Genomic DNA, 19,283 nt, shown 5'->3' with positions numbered 1-19,283 from the left:
TCTACATCACGCCATCTGTGGGCGGGTAATCTCACCATGGAGGACACTGGTATGTTCATTGTGACTGTAGAATGAGTGTCGCAGAGGATCACAGCCTTCACGACCCGGTGACCTGGCTCCTTCATCTGGAACAGAGGCAAAAAGCAGCACTGACACAACCCGGCAGATTCCACCATGTGCTCATATGCCTTCCTGTTTATGTCCAAGATGAATAAGATGTGCAACAGTGTGGTTTTCACCTGGAGAGGACAGCAGGTAGTTGATGTTGATGGTTTCAGAGCGATTGGGTCCTCTGAGCAGCTGCTCCTCCAGTTTCTGCCGCAGAGCTGTGTTGGTCTGGATGCTCCTCTCCAGCTGCAGCCTCAGGTGTCTGATCTCTGACAGCAGCTCTGCGAGGTCCACAGAGCCGGAGGAAGGAACCGGGGCGGGCTGCTGCTGCTGCTGCGTGGTCTCATTAGATCCTGACCAGTGAAAGAAAGATCAGATATCCTCTCATGAGTGCCACAGAAAACCAAAACAAGGGGAACAGAAGCAAACTGGATAGCTGGATTTCACCAGTCAGACCCTGCAACATCACAGGTTAGTGTCCACAGTTCATATGAAAATTTATATTCTGACAATGCAAATTGTCCAATTCTAAACCAAATTTACCTGAATAGCTATTAGCTGTTCATCGTATGGTTATATGTAGTTGTGCTATTACAGAGGGTGTGGGCAATAAGGTGTGCATCAGTGAAATGGACCACGTTGCTGATAACACAGAATGAAAACACACCTCTTTGTACAGCATTTTTTGAAGCTGTGCCTCAGCAAAAGTTGATCCATGCATTGGAGCTAATGGCAGTCTTTGAAAAGGAATCTGAATATGGGTCGCTGAACATTTTGTGTTACTTCTCAACTAAGTAACCCTCCCAGAAAAATAAAAATAAAAAGTTTATACACTGCACTTTACTCGGGACATTTCAACCAAACTCGTACCCTCGTGTTTGTTGGAGTCGGTTTTTATCTTTTCGTAAACTTGCAGCTCCACCCGCAGAGACTGGAGAAGATGTTGGGAGTCGGACAGCTGCTGCCTCTGGAGTTTCACCTCGCACAGCGACCTGAAAACATCCCACATGGAAACATTTTAAACAGGCACCAACTTCTAATAATGACATTCAGTGGATGTGATAACAGCTCGCTCTGCTCTTTTTTTGTGAGCGTGTTTTCTTTTTGCTACAGTCGTGTGTTAACGCTGTGTGCAGCACATTGGGCAACTGTGGTTGTTTACAAGATGATAAAGATAGAAATAAATGTAAAGAAACATGATTTAATGCAGTTTTGTTTTCTGTGTAGCAACAAGAGATGAAGTTTTATAAAAGGGCATCACAGTTTGTGCCGCTTTTGGACGTGCTGGAGCCAAATCTCCCCTTTTTCTGACCTGGATCCACAATCTTTTACTCTTGGCAAAAAGCTGTGATACTTTAGGAATATTGAACAATGTTCTTATTGTGAAACTAATAAGAGGAACTCTGCTTTCTGCCCCCTAGTTGCACACACGCCTTTGTGATGTTGCACAGAATCACGTCTATAGACAAAATGTTTTGGTTAATCTCAGAGCAGAAAACAAGTTTTATATCTAACTGGAGCCCGAGCTTTGGGCTTTACACAACGTCAGACACTCAGACGAGCGAAAGGGAGCGGAGACGCGATCATGCACTAAACTGGACTCCTGGTTTCGAGTTGCAGCCTCACTCAACTGTGTCAGCGGAACATGGGGCAAGAGGTCACGTACCATCATTATGCCATGAGCATTTGTGTGTTCGTTGATGAGCCTTCCATGATAGACTCAAGTTTCACAGATGTACTAATGCTATGGAATAATGGTAATGACCATTTAGAATGCTAATTAGTAGCCGTGTGAGGTTTCAGGTTGCATGGAGAAGGGCAGTAATGACAGGAAGTGTGTCCTGTGAGGAGACCTTTAGAAGCCTGCGCTTGTATGTACCTGTGCAGCCCTTCTTTGCAGGAGCGCAGCGAGTCCTGCAGCAGTGCATTTTCCTGGCTGCTGTGCTTTAGTGTCTCCTGCAGATGGAAGTTTTCCTGCCTCAGAGCATCGCACTCCTTTCTGCTCTGCTCCAGTTTGGCTGTCCGCCTGGCTAGTGTCTCCCGGAGCTTCTCATTCTCCTTCTGCTTATCTAAAAACAAATGACAGACGTCTGTGAGGAAGTGTTCAACCACTTTGAATTTGTTCAGCCAAGTTAAAACATGAAAAAAAAAAAAAAAAAACTTTCAGGGCATCCAGGAGTGGCATTAACGTGGTTTATTATGAAATTTGCAAAATTGTCACTCTACTTCTGTCGGGTTAGAAACTTGTAGGAAAATGTGGGTTTTACCTCTAGATCCCATGCTGAGCTGCTCCTTTAGGGCTTGGTTTTGTTCCCAGAGGAATCGCACCTCATTAGCCAGTTGACCTTGCTCTTCATTGCCGTGGATGAAGATATTGGTGGACGCTGAAAAAGAAAATGCCCATATTGGTCAGTCGGCATATCAGAACACGACTACAGTTAATAATGATGACGTGCAACCTGGAAGCCAATGACATAGGATAAGAGTGCTAGTTTTTGTGTGTGTGTGTGTGTGTGTGTGTGTGTGTGTGTGTGTGTGTGTATACCTGTGTCTTTCTCCACCTCAGCCAGTCTCTTCTCCAGCTGTTCTCTGAGGTGGTCATTGGTGCGAATGCTTTCCTCCAGGCGTTGTCGCAAAGCTCTGATCTCCAGTAGATGTTCTGCAAGCAGCTCTAAGAGCAACACAAGCACACATCCAGGTTAAGGGGGTACTTGAAATGAATTTTATGGTTCTCAAGAAAACATGAACAAACACACAAAACAGAGGTCAATAAATGTGGAAAGTGGAAAACGCATCCAAAGCCACCAACTGATTTAGTACTGCACTTACTTAACACAAGGGCCTTTCTAGAGACACGCTGCAAACAGAATTGCTTAGACTGAAGCAACAGATATGACTCTTACTCTCCAGTCTGGATCACGCAGCAATCACTTCTCATGATGCAGCCGTTATTAAAAAGGTTCTTGCGTAAGAAATGCACATTTCTTTTAATATCATACATTTGTGTCAGCATCTAATCTGAAATAACTATCAGAGTAGTTTACACTCAGTGTAAAATGTAACAAATCTAACTGCTGATAAAGAATGAACATTTAAAACACACATCACAGTCATCTTGTAATCGAATCATACAAGTTTAAATAACTACCAATGCCCATAATTTACCTGAATTCATTGTGCGAGGGTGTTCTCCAGCACCTCTTTGTGAGAGGATGTCCGCGTCATGTTTACAGGCTTCTGTTTGAGGCTCTGAGACCTCCTGGTTGTGGCCCTGACCCCGTTCCTGATGGTGAGAGTTAGTCTGTGCCATGACTGAGCGGTGCAGGTCCAGTTCAGTGCGCAGGGTGGCGTTGAGGTCTTCGCTGCTTCTTAGCTGCTCCTGCAGGCGTCCGTTCTCCCTCTGTAGACCCTCCAGTCTGCTGACGGCCTCCCTGTGACCCGACACACCTTCTTCTTGAGCTCCTCCTGCAGCAGTGACAGCGACTCCTGTCCAGTCAGAGCGATGCTGCTGGCCTGAATATGTACAGGATTACAAAGAAAGATAAATAACCAACTCCAAAATAGTTATCCCTATGGAGCTTTATGAAAACTCGTTACTCATTAAATCCTGAAATTGAAACTATATTCTGGTAAATTATTTTAGAAAGAAGCTGTAAACCAGGAGGTCATTCACTGGTATAACTTCTCCACATTAACCAGCACTATCAGACCACGATTGAACCACTGAAACTTACAGGAGCAAACGGGTAAGTGTTAGGTCAACAACCCTCTGAACTGGCTGTTACAGACATGCTTCACAGGATTCTGCAATAGTCTTTGCTGCCTTTTTCCCCCAAGGGAAATACAATTTGAGGATTAAACCGGATAGGTACCACTGAATAATGCAACTTTAAGTGGAGGTGGCTTGAAACTGAACACCGGTTCTACCCTTGACCAGCATGCTTTGTCGCGCTGCATGCCTCACTGCAACAGAATAGATCTGAGTGGAAAATAAGTGCCATTACAGACAGTAACTAGACTGGCTGTGCCCACAAACAAGGACTAAGGCAATATCAATGACATTCCACCAAGTAAGAAATGGAGGAAAATATGCATTTTTAATGGAGCAAATCTTGTCTAGTGCATTCTATACCTGTCGGGATGTATCATCTGTGGCCTTCAAGACCAAAAATGGACTTCAAACTCTTCCACAAATACATTCCAATACCAAGACTATGTTTAAAAATTGCATCTGGAAACTCTTACGATGTGCTCGACTGCCACCTTGTGTAGTGGGGCTGCTGTGGCAGGAGGAAGAGGAGTGGTAAAGATCAGAGTGAGAACTGTGGTGGCTGCTGGGACTCTGGCCTCTGATCTTACTCTGAAGACTCTGGATGAGTCGATTCTTCTCCTGCAGCTCCTTAGCCAACCTAGGACGAGACGAAATGAGTCATTTGTACCAGCTGGATTGTATTCACCACATCAACTCGACGAGAGAGCGAAAAAACAGCACCCAAAAAGAAAAGAAGAGATAACTGAAGTCGTAAGAGGTCCAAAACTAAGGGCTTCGAGGCAACTTTTGGTGAAAACACACAGAAGGGAAAAAGATTTAATTCCACAGCAAAACGCCATGCTGTCTGTCTGGATCAAACCAACTCACAGGTCCAGCTGCTCCCTGGTGCATTCAGCCAGAGTGAGGTTTTGCTGGACGAGCAGACTGACGTGCCGCTGCAGCAGCTCTCTCTCGCCCTCTAGCTCCAGACGCAGGTAATCTATCTCCTGCTGGATTCTAGACAGGCTGTCCGAAGCGTCTCTCATGCTCTCCTCGTAGGAGGGAAGTGACTGTGGCGCCTGCTGAAGCTCCCCAAGACTTCCCACATCAGTGGTAATATGTGTAAATGTTCATCACACCAGACCTCAGTCACACTCAGCTTTATATTATGATTTAACAATTCATAAGTGTAGTTTAAAAATAGTAGTGTGGTGTCTAGTAGTGTTTATTCACGTCATAATGTAAGGTTAAAGGTATATTTCAGTAATGAAAACAAAAAATGTAACCAAGTTTTAAAGATCACACATATTCTACAATATCTTCTTGAATCTTTTCATTTATGTCCCGGGCAATTAAAATGGGTAAAAATGGTTCAAATTCTGTCGAACTGTATGTAAATAAATGTAGCATCTCTAATTATCTCTAAATTCTGAGACACCGGTGACCCAGTTATGGGCAGTGTGACCTTAATGTTTTGGTGGACAGATAAAACCAGGTCAACCGCAGGATGCTATTAAAAAAACAACAGAACACACACAAATGCACAGCCCTGGGTCATAAGGCGATAGGCTGCGTGGAGGTGTGGGGGAGGCTTAAAAAGGGTCAAGAGACAAATATCAACCCATATTGTCAACAGCAGAAAAAAGGCTGTTCATATGAGAGTGGCTGGTAAGCTCAGCACACAGGCTGGAGACAAAGGGGAAGAAACTGGGAAGAATCTGGCACGCGTTAACAAAATCCTCATTACTCGCAACCCGACAGCTTTGGTTACCAGGGCGTTCTCTTTAAACACAGTCAGCAAACAAGATTCCCCCGTAGCTGATGGCTTACACTTGATGCATAACAATGCGAGTGGTATTAAGTAAAATACATTAATCATGGGATTGTATGGGAGTGCACAGGGAGTATGGGGCGTACCTGCGAGACAATTCAAGAGCTGCTACATCTTCATTATCCAGATGAGACTCTCCTAAAAGACAAAGGGAAATGAGCTGTCAGGGACCTGTCTGTACACATCACTTATGGTCGACTGTTCATCTCCTTTTTCCTCCCCGATGGCTTTCAGCTTAATATTTTCAAATTCATAAAATCATTCATCTGTGTGCATGTTCTGTCTTTTAACACAATATTGTGTCATGATTAAAGTAATATCAGATATTTAATTCTGCCTGTGCAAAACAGCTGATGTAGTTTATGAAGGCAGGAGGCACCTTTGTCCAGCCGTCCCTCCAGTCTGTCCAGGATGCTCAGGCTCTTGTCCAGCTGCGTTTTGACCACTTCGCCCATGTAGCAGTCGACTTCGCCAGCGTGCAGCAGCTCTTTGAAGGCCTTGTTCAGTTCCTCCAACTGCCGACGCTGCAGGGCTCCCAGCTTGCGGCTCTCCTTGATCTGCTGCCTCAGTTGTGACAGCTCCCTGGCCTGTGACTGGACCAGTGAATCCAGCCTGTGAAAACAAATCAACAAGTTAACAACAGAGATTTGATTTTAAAACGGACTGTGCAGCAAAAAAAAAAAAAAAAAAAAAAAAAAAGGCATTCTAATCGTGGGCTTAAAAGAATGAAGACCTCGCAGGTGATGTAGAGCGGCTGCGGGCCTGCTGCGGTTGTTCAGACAAGATTTTCTTCAGCGTCCTTTCTTTCTCTGCATCTATATTTGGACGGCTGGTATTGCCCTTCACTGAAAGGCTCCTTTCTTGGCTTTGGCCCAATTTGTGTGCGCCTTCATGTTCCTTGATGACAGATGGGTCAGAGACGCCAGCAACTAGGTCACCAGACAGAGAATTCCTGCGCAGAAGGCTTTGCATTTGACGGATGAGTTTGGTCTGGTTTTCAAGCTGGACCTTCAGCTCTCTGACTTGTGCTTGAAGCTGCAGAGGGTCCTCCGATGCACCGTATTCATCATACGCCTGCAGACTTTTCACACTAACCTAAAAATAGACAAGAGAGTGGTTAGCAAAACTTTGACAATTTTCACACAGAGAAACTGATGTTAAGCAGAACTAAACAGAGTCGGTTCGCAACACTGCATCTCCTGTTCTCCCAAGGTGAAAATAAATTAAGTTTAAATTGCTCTGATTGTGACAATAACACTGCAACAAGGCTACATTCATTGAGGTAAACTTAACCAGTAAGATACAATCAGACCCGGTTAGGAATTTACTGAGGTAATACTAAACAGAGGAAGGCATTTTTCAACCTAAGCCCTTTCCTTTGTATTTAGGTGTAAATTATTGGTGAGTAAAGAAAAACAAACAAGTAAGAAGACTGAGTGGCAACTGAAATGGCTGCAGTGTATCACGTTCAGCAAAGTGAGAGTGCACATATTTCTCAGCTAAAGTTCACGTTCTTTCTGTTGCTCTTCCTTTTTCTTTCTTCTTAAATTCACTTTTGCATACACCAGCTCAAAAAAAAAATATGGCTACCAACTTTAAATAATATTTAAAAACCAAATATCTGACACCAGTATGAGAAAGTAATACTATTTGAGGTCTAACGACAGGGAGGTTTCAAAGCCCGATCTTTAAAACTCATGGCAGCCAAAAGCCAATAATGACGCAGATTTTCTCTTTTAGGCGGATCTATTTGGCCAGTTTTAAGTTTTGCCCTCAACATCCACTGCCAGTATCATGGCGATTTGACTGAAACGAGGAGCAGTGTCATGTGTTTTCACTCTTATTTTATGGTTTGTTTCCACAGCAACAACACTGCGCTGTCCACAGAGGCACCTGCCTGTTAATTGGCTTAATATGCTCAGGCACTGGCTGATGCTAATTAATAATAATCAAAGAGAAAAAAACGGTCATTGTTGGCCTTCATTAATTTGACAGGCATGACATCACTTTTTTTTTTTTTAATTAAAAATAAATAAATACATAAAATTATCATCATGCGTGCAAATGCCAATGACACTGAAAGACTGGACTGCAAAGTCTTTGATCATTTAGTAAAGAATAGGATGGTTACCTTGGCAGAGCTCAGAGCTGGGGAACTAGGGTACGTGCTGTAGGTGGAGTCCAAATTTTCAGTTGAGGAGAAGGCTGCCTGTTCATGTTTCAACAGCGAGGGCAGGCTGGAGCGGCTGGAGCCAGGGTTCACACCCACCTCCAGATCTGGCCACACAGGGGAGACAGAGACATCAAACAAGGGAACAAATCAGTGGCAGTGAGAAAGCCACAAGAGGACATAAACAATGAGATAAGGCTAGCCCGAATTGAGACGAGAAATAAAAGTGAGATGTTAATAAGTACTTGAAAAATATTCTCAAACTTCAGAGTTGAAACATGCAAAAGATGTGCCAATAAAAAGCATTGGCAGCCCATTCAAATTTGCCTATCAGTGCAGAAGAAATCCCAGGTTAAAACCAGAAAAGAGGCCGTGCGTGTTATGAGACTCAAACGGAAAACACCAATTCTTCCCTCCTCATGCAGATATACTGAAAGAATCTATCCACATTTGAGATTAGTGTCCACTCAGCAGGCAGACATGCAGAGTCCGCCTGGAGGCTGTCTACCTGTGCTACTGCTCTCTTCCCTATCGTTCTCACTCTTGGCACTGGTTTCGTAACCCAGGTCCTGCAAATCCACCTGCACTCCTTTGTCACCCTGCTCACGAGCTGGCATTGAAAGCAATATATTTCAAGTTAGAAAGAAAACATTTAAAGCATACTCAATCTTACTTATTATTTTTTATATATATCCAGTATCACATTATAATAAATTTCTACTGTTGCACAGAACCAAAAGCAAGCACGTCAGGATGTTATCTGACCTTTAAGTGCAGTTTCAGGGGAGGGTGTATTGGTAAGAGCAGTGGCCAGTTTCTCCTCCAAGCTCTTACATGCCTTCTTCTTCTCCCTCAGAGCCTTATGTAAAGTCTCCAATTGGACCTGAACACTTGGTGGTAATCCTTTGGCATCCTGTCCTGTCCTGTGGGCTTCGCTCTCCCCTCTGTGGCCCCTCTCTTCATGCAGGGAAGCCTGGAGATCAGATATCCTCTGAGAGTAATCACTAAAGACCTTGTAGAGGACCAGCAGATCTTGATGGAACTTCTGGCCCTCGGTTTTAGTAGAAGCGGTGGACAGATTGCTGTGGGATTTTGTTGTAGGCTGTGCAGGTTCACCCAGTTGCTTCCTTTCTTGTAAAGCTCTCTGAAGTTTGTCTAAGTTTACTTGGAGGTCAAGGCCGGTTTGTGATGCTTTATTAGAGACAAAGGAGCCAGTGTTTGCACAATGAGCTGCTAAAGAGGCAACGGCAGACTCTGCTGCACTTAAGCAGTTCATTAGAACTTTAAACATCTCTTCATTTAAATTAGCATTATCAGAAGCTCCCACTGCACCGCGGTGTTCCTTTGACTCTTCTTCTTCTTCGAGTGACCCAGCCGTTTTTGCTTTCTGCCTTGAAGTTGTGCCATTCAGGCCACCGCTGTCACTGCCGTGGCCACGTTGTGCAACAGCATTTGCGGCCCTTAGCTGTTCCTGAAGTTCTGCGTTGAGCCTGTTCTGTTCCAAAAGTGCTTGTTGCAAAGAGTCTGCATGCCGCTGTAGCTCATGCAGAGAGTCCTCAGTACCTCCACAGACCCCTCTCGGACCATCTTGATCTGAAGATGCATTTACCTGGTGCAATGCACCCTCTATTCTTAAACAAAGATCACTGATTTCTGGATTCTTTTCTTGGCTGTGAGTGGAGGTAATGACCTTCTCTGCCATGTTCAAAAGGTTGATAAGCTCATTGTTGAGCTCCTCTTTCTCCTGTAAGGCGTTCTGCAGCTCAATGCATCTACTGTGAAAGGCAGCATCAGAACCCAAAGAACCAGAGCCTGCGTGTGAAACAAATCCACTCTGGCTGTCCAGACTGCAGGCAGTCAGGTAAGCAATGGTGGATTGTGCAGCTTGCAAGGCTTCGGTGTACTGGCGATTAAGTCTGTCCTTTTCCTGAAGCTGAGCATGGAGCTCTTCCCAATCGGAAAGCTGCTCAGTCAGCTTGTTGATCAGCGCCTCTTTCTCCTGGCACTCCTGGTGGAGAAGCTCCAGCTGGCTGAAAAGAGAAAAATCGTTTTGGGTGGGATCCGCTGCCACCCTGGCTTCCGAGCCCACGTCAGACCCTGCTGGGCTGCAGCTACGTTGAGTATATCTGGGGGTGGATGGAGGGGAAGTGCTATGCTGGAGTTCTGTGAGGGAGTCAAAGTCAGTATGTGACTGCTGGTCAGAACCATAGAAATCCAAATCAAAGTGCTGATGTGCACCGGCTTGTGGCTGGTCAGAGCTCACAGTCAGCCCGCTGCTGCTTGCCTCCACTCTCAGCCTCACGGGCACAGGGAGGCGAGATTTGACAGCAGCCTGCAAATGAAACGAATGGAATAAAAGACATTAAAAACAATGATAGTAAGTTATAAAGTAGGGAACAATATGGTGCATCTTTCTACTTTAATTACAATATAACACATACCCTATGTCTTGTGACATGTTGCTTTATGCTCTTGCTGTGTGATGGACATTGAATTTCTGGACTGTCCCCCTCATCTGCAGTGCTGACAGTAGTCACAGGGTTCTCCCCGTCTGACATCTCCTTCAAATTTTTCTTTCCTCTTTCTTTTGACAGTTTGGTGACTTTAGAATCATCTTTAGTTGCAGCTTGCTGTGTTTCCAAACTCTTTTTCAATTCAGCCTGTCCATCACTGCTGTTCCCAGACACGTCAGTGCTCTCCTTCTCTTTACACTCAGCGGATTTTTGTTCCTTCAGAAGACCCCGTAGCTCCATATTTTCTGATCTGAGTCGGAACAGTTCATCTCTGCAAGAAGCGATATTTGATATTTGATTAGTGTAACATTCATTAAACTTAACTAAAGGTGAAATTAGGAGGTAGGTTCTGAACCATCATGAAAAAAAAAATGACCCACCTGAGGTGCAAGGCTGAGGAAGACCCACAGTCAGTAAACATAGATTGAGGTGCCATTACATCCATGTTCCTCTCCCTAGAATCTCCACTGTCAAAGAGGCTGTGAGAGTGACCATGTTCTCTACTCTGGCCAAGCCCAACATCCATGCTCTCCTCACCCAACAGCTTTCCAGATGTCATCTAAAATAGTGCCAAGATCTAGTTAGCAATGACTAAAAATAAATAGATTAATCTCTATAGTATCTACAGTGCTGTGCAAAGTCTTGAGCCACCCCTAATTTCTTTATATTGCCAGGAAAACAGAAAATAGGTGCAGCAATTAATTGAAACGTGCAAACATAGAGCTTGTTAGTACAAATCTAACAAGCCTAAGGTCAATATTTGGTATGACTACCTTTATTTAATTTGAATAACTCATAGATTGGTTTAAGGTCAAGAGAAAAAGCAGCCAACATCCAAAGGAAGAAACTTCTTAATCAAAAAGAGAACCTTAACAAAGACTTTAGAACTACTGATGAAGACCATTTAAAAAAAATAAAAAAATAAAAAGTCTGGCTGCTTGGAAGAAAAATGTAAAGAAATATGGTTCAATTGGTGGCTCAAGATGTTTGCATAATACTGTTCATCAATATTTATGAGCTCATCAAATAGTACTCTATGTGCCAATTTAATAAATGGTCAACCGTGTCATACCTGTCCTAGCTTGATGTTTGTCTGGGTCTCTTTATCCTGACCAGGAAGATGTGCCCTGTCACTGTGAGACAGTGGCTGCGTCTCATGAGTCTTCTCAAGCTGCTAGAGTGATGGGATGGAAGGCGAGTATGACACACATGGCTTGGTAAAATGAAACTTAAAGTGGGAACATAATCCATAAAACACTGCACAGCAACAGCAGAATGGCATGATGTGTCTAATGTAGCATGGCGAAGAGAGACCGTTTCATGGGACACAGAGATAAAAAAAACAAAAACAAAACAAAAAAAACAGGGACTGATTAGGAAGGAGAAGGATAGAGAAAGTGGGTAGTTTCTACTATAGACAAGAAACACTCGTTAGAGAAACAAGACATGTAGCACCATAGAGCAAAGAGACATGAGCAGCGGGCTAGACAGAGTAGAGGTTAAGAAGTGGCTTTAAAGGTTAGAAAGGAGCTAATAAAAGGTGGGTGTTAGATAATGGCTCGTGATTGAAGTATTTCTAGCGGTAGACATACTGTGGAAAAATTATCACTAGTAACTTAAAATAATGCCCCGTTTTGCAAGGTTTAGGAAAAAAAAAAAAAAAAAAAAAACCTTCCAGAGCACATTTATCTGCAGATTTCTTTTGGCCTCTAACCTGTTTGCACTGGTTTCTGCTGGTCAGGTCTTTGTCTTCTTTGTCATGAGCCTTCCGCTCTGACTTCTCCATCAATGACAGTCGGCTCTGCAGCTCATCGTTTAAACTTTGCAGTCCACTGACACAGTCTTGCAGCTCCAGCACCTAAGGCACAGAGGGAATCCCTTTCATCCATTTGCATGTTTATCTGACCTTTGAGTTTTAATGACAAATTGTGCGTGCCAATGAACAACATCTGCATAAGAAAATGTAGATTTAAGACTTGGAGAAACAATTCTTCTTCCAAAACAGATGCATTGGTTTTAAAGTGAGTTTACCTTCTGTCGGAGCTCCTGAGCAGAGAGTTGAGAAAAGCCATCATCAGGTGCTTCTCCCACACAGATACTCATGTAGGAAGTCTGATCTCCAATAAAACTCAAAGTATCACCTAAAAAAAAAAAAACATGAAATAAAGAGTTTATAGGTTTATAGATACTGGAATATGACATCTGCATGGTTTGTTTTCTGGTCATACCATCGTTGGCTCCACCAACGCCTCCTGCTCGGTTTTGAATTGCTCCCAAGCGAGCCTGCAGGGATGCGTTCCAGCGCTGGGAATCCTCGAGCTGATGTCTCACGCTCTCCAGTTCTTTAGGATCAATCAGGTTCATACCTGAACAGATACAGAGATGGTTATGGTTTCCAACCGATTTCCTATCTGGTGTTCAGTTTTCAGAATGTTTCTAATGTCTTATCACAGCGATGCACATGTTGGACCATTCTAAGTTAAATTAATCGTTAAGATAGTGAACGCTGCAGTAGTTTTTTGTTTTAAAAAAACAACACAGTGGCATTACATATTCACAGAGTCTCCTAGTAGAAGTTTTTTTTAATAAAATAAGGGACAAAATATACATTTAAAACTTCATAGATTTTGATTACGCATTTGTACAAATTCTGATATTTGATAATGGAAATAGTCACCAGACATACATTATACACATGTCTGATACATACAGAAAAGAACTACATTTACTCAGCATCCATGCATAATGACTGTAGGCAAACCAGGTGGATATGGTTTTAGACTAAATTTGATGGAAGCATGCTTGTTTGAAATATGTGAATCAGAATACGCTAGGCTCAGGATTTAATATATTTTCCAAAAGGCCACAATGTGTAAAAGAAAGTCTGGAGTCAACAGCCAAAGAAATACACAGTGAAACAATATCATTATAACAGTGGCTTTGCATGTTTATCCACTTAAAGCTTTTTCACAAATATATGGACAGACTATGTGTAAATTATTATAATTATATAACCAAAATATGAAATGTGGACATTTCATCAGAGATCATTAGTCCGCTACATTTATCTTGCAGCCACTGAGAATGTGAACCATGTGTGTGTTGCTTACAGCTGACCTATTTATACACCTGGCCCTCTGTAGACAGGGGTGTGGGAGGAGCTCGCTTATGTTTGATCAGACATGCGTGTGGACAGACACTCAAGTTGTGCGAATTAGAAGACAAACTCAGCACACAGCGACACCTTTAACCCTGTATAAAAGCTGTGCACTGCAGTCATGCGTCATATCAAGGACTAATGGTGCTAAGTTACATCAACTATGTGATGTCAGAACTTTCTGGATTAGGATCCATTTCAGGAGCATTAGTTTTTAATGGTGTGCTCATTGCATAATTATCCAATTCCATCAGAGAACAGTATAAAAACCTTTAATATCTTTATTGAAATGGTTATATAAAGGAATACTTATGTGGCTAAATTTAAATGGTGTGACAGATGGCTTGATGGGTTGGATTAATGACCAGAGGGCTGTGAGAGAAGGTCATGTCATTGACAAACAACCAAATGTACATAATGGACAGTCAAAACAAGCAGACAGCGGGTTAGAAGTGACAGACAGAGAGAGGGCAGGCCAACAGAAGCGTTTATTTATCATTTCATAAAGGACAGACAGTGCATGTGCTGTGGGTGTAAAGGTAATACATTTAATGAGTGGCAGGAAAATGAGTTGCAACTCTGGTACAAAGACATGCAGATGAGAAGGTGACGATGTAAAGAGCAGTAAACAGAAAGTGCACACAGATGAAAAATGGAGGGACAGTCAACGCATGCAGAATAAAAAAGACAAAGGGGGCATGTAGTGTTTGTTTGTGTGTTCCCTAATAGCTTTTAATGTAGATAATAACTTGATGTTTTGAACTCCTTGACAACCCTAAGTGATAAAGGAAGTCTTTCCCTGCCTCATTTCCTTCCTTGTCCTTTCTTTATATCTTTAGTCACCATCCTCATCTACAACCCAGTGTGTTTGCACTGCACCTTCTCTCAGTTTGGCCCTGTTTATCTCTCTCTCCAAGTCATCCCTTAGCTCCTCATTAGTTTTGATGCTGTCTTCGAGCTGCTGCCTGAGAAGCTGAACTGCTGTCAGCTCCAGTTGCAGAGCTTGGAGACGCTGGGCACTGGAAAAAAAACAAAAAAAACGCATGAACCCAACAAATTGAGATTTATGTACACAATCTTAATTGAACAGGAACGTTAACAAATAAGCAAGTTAATTTTCAAAATAAACCTTTAAATTTTTGCATGATTTATAGTATTAAAAACAAAAAAAAAAACAAAAAAAGTCCCAACCTGTCTTCCTCCTTCACAGTCCTGACCAAGCTGGAGTAGAGCTGTTGTTCAGCCCTCAGGGCCTTGTTTAGAGCACCATGCTCCTGTTGCAAGGCTATCAGGTTTGGCAAAGCCTGTGAGAAAAATATAAACGGTTTTGAAAGGCATTAAACATTGAGAATAATGCGTTGTTACATTTCACGTGTTAAAAAAAAAGAAGTAAAACTTTACTTCTTGCTGCCTGTCTCCACCTATCATGGTTCTCTCTCTCTGAGGCAGCGCAGGGAGTGATCTGTCCATGCCACAGCTGGTAACGTGATCTTGGGTATGATCGGCTCGACTGTCAGCTCCCTGACCAAGGCGCAGATGAAGAACCTGCACAAATAAACCAACCACAAAGAATAACTAAGATGGCTGAAGAGGAATCGAAGAGATCAAAAGCAATTAAGTGAAAATTTCCTGAATCACGGCTACAATGTGCCAAATTGATATAATTTTCACTTTGTGGATCAAGGGCTCCTTACACTGATGATCTCCTCCTTGGTCTTCAGAGTAGCAGTGAGGGATTCAATATTAGCAGCCTGCCCTTCACTGCGACCCTCCAACTCGGAAAGCAATGAGTGGAGCTCAGCCAATGAAATCTAGAAAATTAAAACAAAAAATAAATATATGGGTTTAAGATCAACAAATTATATTCCAATAATAGATGTAAAGAAAATGCTTCCAGCTCGCTGACCTTCAGTTCATTTTCCCTCTTCAGTGCTTTGTTCAGTGCTTCAGTTTTCTGTGCCAACTCCTTCTTCAGGATAACAACTGTTTTCTTGGAGAGCGGATTGTTTTCCTGACTATTGTCACTGTTTCTCCTGGACAGCTCAGCTTCTGTTCAGACAACACAGAATCAAATACATGTCCACCATGAACTCGAACTGCAAATATCCAGTGTGGGGATTTAAAAGGTCTGAAGGCCTCACCTTGTCTCTCATCCAGCTTCTCTTGCATGATTTGGATGGTTTGTCTGAGCTCCAACACATGATCCGAGTCCGCCCTCTGACTCATCTCTGCCAGGAACTGGTCCCTGTCCTGACCACTTTGCAGAAGCTTCTGCAGATTTACAAAGACAGCATGTAAACACGCTCAAACGTGTACTGGTGAAGACCTTTTTCAAACATGCGTAACAGAGTAATGTGAACTCAAAATGGAGGACAACTCTCATTCTCTTTGGGAGTTTTGATTCAAGCACAGTTTATGGCTGAATGACTGTGTTACATCTCAGAGGATCTTACGTTGATGAGGCTGTCTTTTTCTGCGAGCAGGGCTTTGAGTTCTGCAGTCTCTAAATAACTCTCCTGGGCTGTTGAGGAGCTTTGCTTCTCAGCATTAGCAAGCTGCTGTTGCCTGTCAGCCAGTTGCTTCCTGAGTTCCTGAATCTCTTGAGTACGCTCAGACAGCATGCGGTTGAAGCGCTCAGCAGACTCCTGGGGTGACAAGGCAGGAGATCAAAGTAATGAGATTTGGTGAAGTTTGTCACAAATCTGCACACGTCGGTATGGAAAAGAATATTTTCATATATACGTTTACACTGAAATTCATTTTCTTACTTAATTAATTGTTTGCGTGGCTATTTTATTCATTTCACAAAATGGCATCATTATTTGGAAGAGAGTTATCTGAAGAGAGTCAATGGTTGTGAATGTTTCCACAATTACATGCTGACCTTGAGAAGCTGGTCCTTGCTGCTAATTGTAGCCAGAAGCCCTTCCACTGCACTCTCATTGTCAGAAACCAATCTTTCCCTGGCTTTCACAGCCTCAGCCAACATGGCCTCTGTGACCTTTAACCTCTGACCCATCTGTTCAGCGAGGTCCCGTGCATGAGTTTGCGACTGGCTCATCATTGATTCAGCCATTTCCTACAAAAAGTGACAGTTAGAAAACTCAAAAGCCACATCACAGACACGTTTAAGGGCTGACAGCCCGAGTGATAATGGTAAAAATAACAAGGCTAAACATGAAAGGGTATTTTGACAACTAACCTCCATATCTTTTGTTTTGCCTTCCAGGGAGAGCTGTAGCTGGTTGATAATGGAGTCTTTCTCTCTCAGGGATCTGTTCAGGTTATCTTCTACGTCCTGCTTGGCTCTCTGCAGGTTCTTCAGAGTATTTGCAAGATGCTGCAGCTCAACATCCTTCTCCTTGATGAGACTGTCAAAATTCTGGAAGGAGAGAAATAGTCAGCCCGACCACCCCGAAACAACTTATTTTTCCTCAATCAAAAAAGGAAGCAAACACTAACATTGATGGTTTCCTCATTATGAGCGAGTAGGTTATTGAGTCTATCCAAGTCCCTTTCCTTTTCTCTTAGCGACAGTTGCAGCTGGTGAATCTCATTGTCTTTCTCCTCAATGGCAGCAAATTTCTCATCTAAAGCTTGCTGTAGAGGGCAAACAGAAGAGTGTCAAGAATCAAATCCTAGTCAACTTGGGAACCAGATCATAAAGAAGGAATACTCACCTCCAGAGCACTCTCCTTTTCTTTTAGCCTTTGTCGCAGTTTGGCAAGCATGCTGTCGTTACTGCCAGGACTTTTGCTCTGCTCAAAGTCCCCGGCCATATTTATGTACTCCTAATTAACACAGAAAAATTATGCTAAAATGCTATCTGAAAGTATTCAATGGCAAATTTTACTTTGTTTTTTTAGTCAAGAATCTGTCTGCGTATATTATGTCACCTGTAGCTGCTGCTCTTTGTCAGCCAGCATGGCTGTGAGCCGCTGGATTGTGACTTCGTGGGTCTGCAGTTTTCTTTTGGTTTGGTCCAGCAGCTCCTGGTACTGCTGCTCAAGAGCCCTTTCCCTCTCCCCCGTCTCACCACTCAGCTTTTTCAGCTGATTGTTTAGATCCTGAAGTAGGACATGATGCAGATAACAGACAAGGAATTAGAAATCCAAATAGCATTCTTCCGTAGAAAACCATTTGAATGGAAATATTCCAGACAGCCCATGTACTGGTGCTATCTTACATTCAGGGCTTTGTCTCCCTTCTTCTTCTGCTGCTGCATGTCTTCCAGTTCCATCTCAAGCTGGTCCTTTGTCTGTTGCAAGTCAGCCAGCTCTTGCTCCTTCCTCTCCAGGGCACGCTGTAGTTTTTGGGCTTCAAGCACCTTGGTGTGGTGATCCCCTTGGAGCTGGGCCAATTCTGTTTGCTTTTCCATTAATAGGTTTTGGTGCTCCTCTACTCCCTGAGGGAAATACACAAGAACTGCTTAGCTTTAAACATCCTACAGTGTAACTGAATTCTTATTAGTATAATGTAGGGGTAGTGGAGCATGGAGGAACGTGTGGAGAATGGGGCATATGACAGATGCGTACGACATGCCTGGTATTTCTGCAGTTGGGCTTTATGTGCTGCATCTCTAGCCTTGGTCAAAGCATCATCTCTGTCCTCAATCTCATGGCAAAGCTCAGCAATCTGTGCAATACAAAGACAGACAGACAAGCTTGTGTTAGAGCTTTGCTCACCACAGAACAGAGATGGTAAAATAGCAACCGCTATGTCAGCCATGCTCAAAAAAAAAAAAAAAAAAAAAAAAAAAAAAGCTTGTTAATGAATGAATGTATTTTTGTTACCTCTTTTTCCTTTTCTCTGAGAACCTGCGTGAGCCCCTGGATTGTTTTATCTCGCTTCAGAGCATTTTTCCTCTCAGAGTTTAGCTCGTTCTCCTTCTCCTCCAACTTCCCCGATAGGCCCTGATAGCACAAGAATTATTATTATTTTTTATTTTTTTTTTTTAAAAACCAACATATCAATGTAACCAGAAAATATTTTAATAGTAAGTAATGAGTCTCTTCTGTGTACCTTGCTCTGATTCTGGGAATCCTCCAAAGTTCTTGTCAGGTTCTCATTGGTGCTTTTTACCTGGTTGAGCTCTTCAGTCAACTTTTTACTAAGAGACTCCAATCGATTAAGGTCAATCTTCTTCTGAGAAAATACAAACAGCACAAACAAACAACAAGAAGGAAAATAAGTTATACTGAGCATGTTTTGCAACAATAACCTTTCTTTCACATCTCTTTGTCAGAAGAATGGAGATCTACCCAGCTGGTATTACTGAAAATAACTACCTTCTCTCTGACAGGGGTGTATTCATCATTAAACTCTTCTGTAAGATCTTGCAGACACTTCCATTCTGCCCCTCTATGTCTGAGTTTGGATCGAGTAACAACAGTGCCACCATTTAGCTTCTTCAAGACAGGAATACGACTACCCGTAGGAGAAGACACTCTCTGCTTAGAGATGCAGCGGAGGATCTGGATTAGGTCAGAGATCACAGATGGCTGACTTGAGGAGCTCTGGAGCAGCGCTTTGGCTTGAATCTTTCCTCCTGGTTGATCGGCGGTACCATATCTAGGAACAAACACCTTGGACTCTCTTGGTTTTCGTTTGGGCTGAGGGTCTGGAGGGGTGTCGGAGGAAAAGTCTCGATTCAATGACTGCAGAGATGTGGAGAAACCCTTAAATCCTGATCGAGACAGTGTGCCCTTTCGTTGAACCAGATCAAGATACATGCTCTGCGAACGATGACGTGT

General features: G+C 43.0%; 1 protein-coding gene across 4 annotated transcripts in view; it reads right to left on the bottom strand.

Moving 5' to 3' along the window:
* cdk5rap2 (CDK5 regulatory subunit associated protein 2) overlaps nt 1–19,283 on the bottom strand; it is a 32,523-nt gene that overhangs the window by 2,238 nt on the left and 11,002 nt on the right. Inside the window, exons 10-45 of one of the 4 annotated variants that reach the window (XM_075456327.1) lie at nt 18,553–18,675; nt 18,324–18,443; nt 18,073–18,165; nt 17,717–17,935; nt 17,427–17,597; nt 17,211–17,321; nt 16,993–17,130; nt 16,733–16,912; nt 16,415–16,609; nt 15,984–16,175; nt 15,672–15,801; nt 15,437–15,579; nt 15,225–15,341; nt 14,932–15,075; nt 14,722–14,834; nt 14,410–14,549; nt 12,602–12,739; nt 12,405–12,514; nt 12,088–12,231; nt 11,446–11,547; nt 10,754–10,932; nt 10,302–10,644; nt 8,626–10,192; nt 8,369–8,470; nt 7,822–7,967; nt 6,424–6,785; nt 6,070–6,302; nt 5,777–5,828; nt 4,354–4,517; nt 3,274–3,621; nt 2,654–2,779; nt 2,376–2,492; nt 1,988–2,177; nt 979–1,100; nt 240–461; nt 36–125 (exon numbers count right to left, since the gene is read on the bottom strand). In XM_075456327.1, coding sequence (XP_075312442.1) covers nt 36–125; nt 240–461; nt 979–1,100; nt 1,988–2,177; nt 2,376–2,492; nt 2,654–2,779; nt 3,274–3,621; nt 4,354–4,517; nt 5,777–5,828; nt 6,070–6,302; nt 6,424–6,785; nt 7,822–7,967; nt 8,369–8,470; nt 8,626–10,192; nt 10,302–10,644; nt 10,754–10,932; nt 11,446–11,547; nt 12,088–12,231; nt 12,405–12,514; nt 12,602–12,739; nt 14,410–14,549; nt 14,722–14,834; nt 14,932–15,075; nt 15,225–15,341; nt 15,437–15,579; nt 15,672–15,801; nt 15,984–16,175; nt 16,415–16,609; nt 16,733–16,912; nt 16,993–17,130; nt 17,211–17,321; nt 17,427–17,597; nt 17,717–17,935; nt 18,073–18,165; nt 18,324–18,443; nt 18,553–18,675 — 7,186 coding nt within the window. Of the gene's footprint in view, nt 1–35; nt 126–239; nt 462–978; nt 1,101–1,987; nt 2,178–2,375; nt 2,493–2,653; nt 2,780–3,273; nt 3,622–4,353; nt 4,518–5,776; nt 5,829–6,069; nt 6,303–6,423; nt 6,786–7,821; nt 7,968–8,368; nt 8,471–8,625; nt 10,193–10,301; nt 10,645–10,753; nt 10,933–11,445; nt 11,548–12,087; nt 12,232–12,404; nt 12,515–12,601; nt 12,740–14,409; nt 14,550–14,721; nt 14,835–14,931; nt 15,076–15,224; nt 15,342–15,436; nt 15,580–15,671; nt 15,802–15,983; nt 16,176–16,414; nt 16,610–16,732; nt 16,913–16,992; nt 17,131–17,210; nt 17,322–17,426; nt 17,598–17,716; nt 17,936–18,072; nt 18,166–18,323; nt 18,444–18,552; nt 18,676–19,283 lie in introns of those variants that run through there. The other 3 variants (XM_075456324.1, XM_075456326.1, XM_075456325.1) reach the window with 3 other exon arrangements.

The sequence above is a fragment of the Odontesthes bonariensis genome, chromosome 22 (assembly GCF_027942865.1).
Source record: "Odontesthes bonariensis isolate fOdoBon6 chromosome 22, fOdoBon6.hap1, whole genome shotgun sequence".
Taxonomy (NCBI): domain Eukaryota; kingdom Metazoa; phylum Chordata; class Actinopteri; order Atheriniformes; family Atherinopsidae; genus Odontesthes; species Odontesthes bonariensis.
Note: the sequence above shows the minus strand (reverse complement) of the source record. Positions and strands in the feature narration are given on the sequence as shown.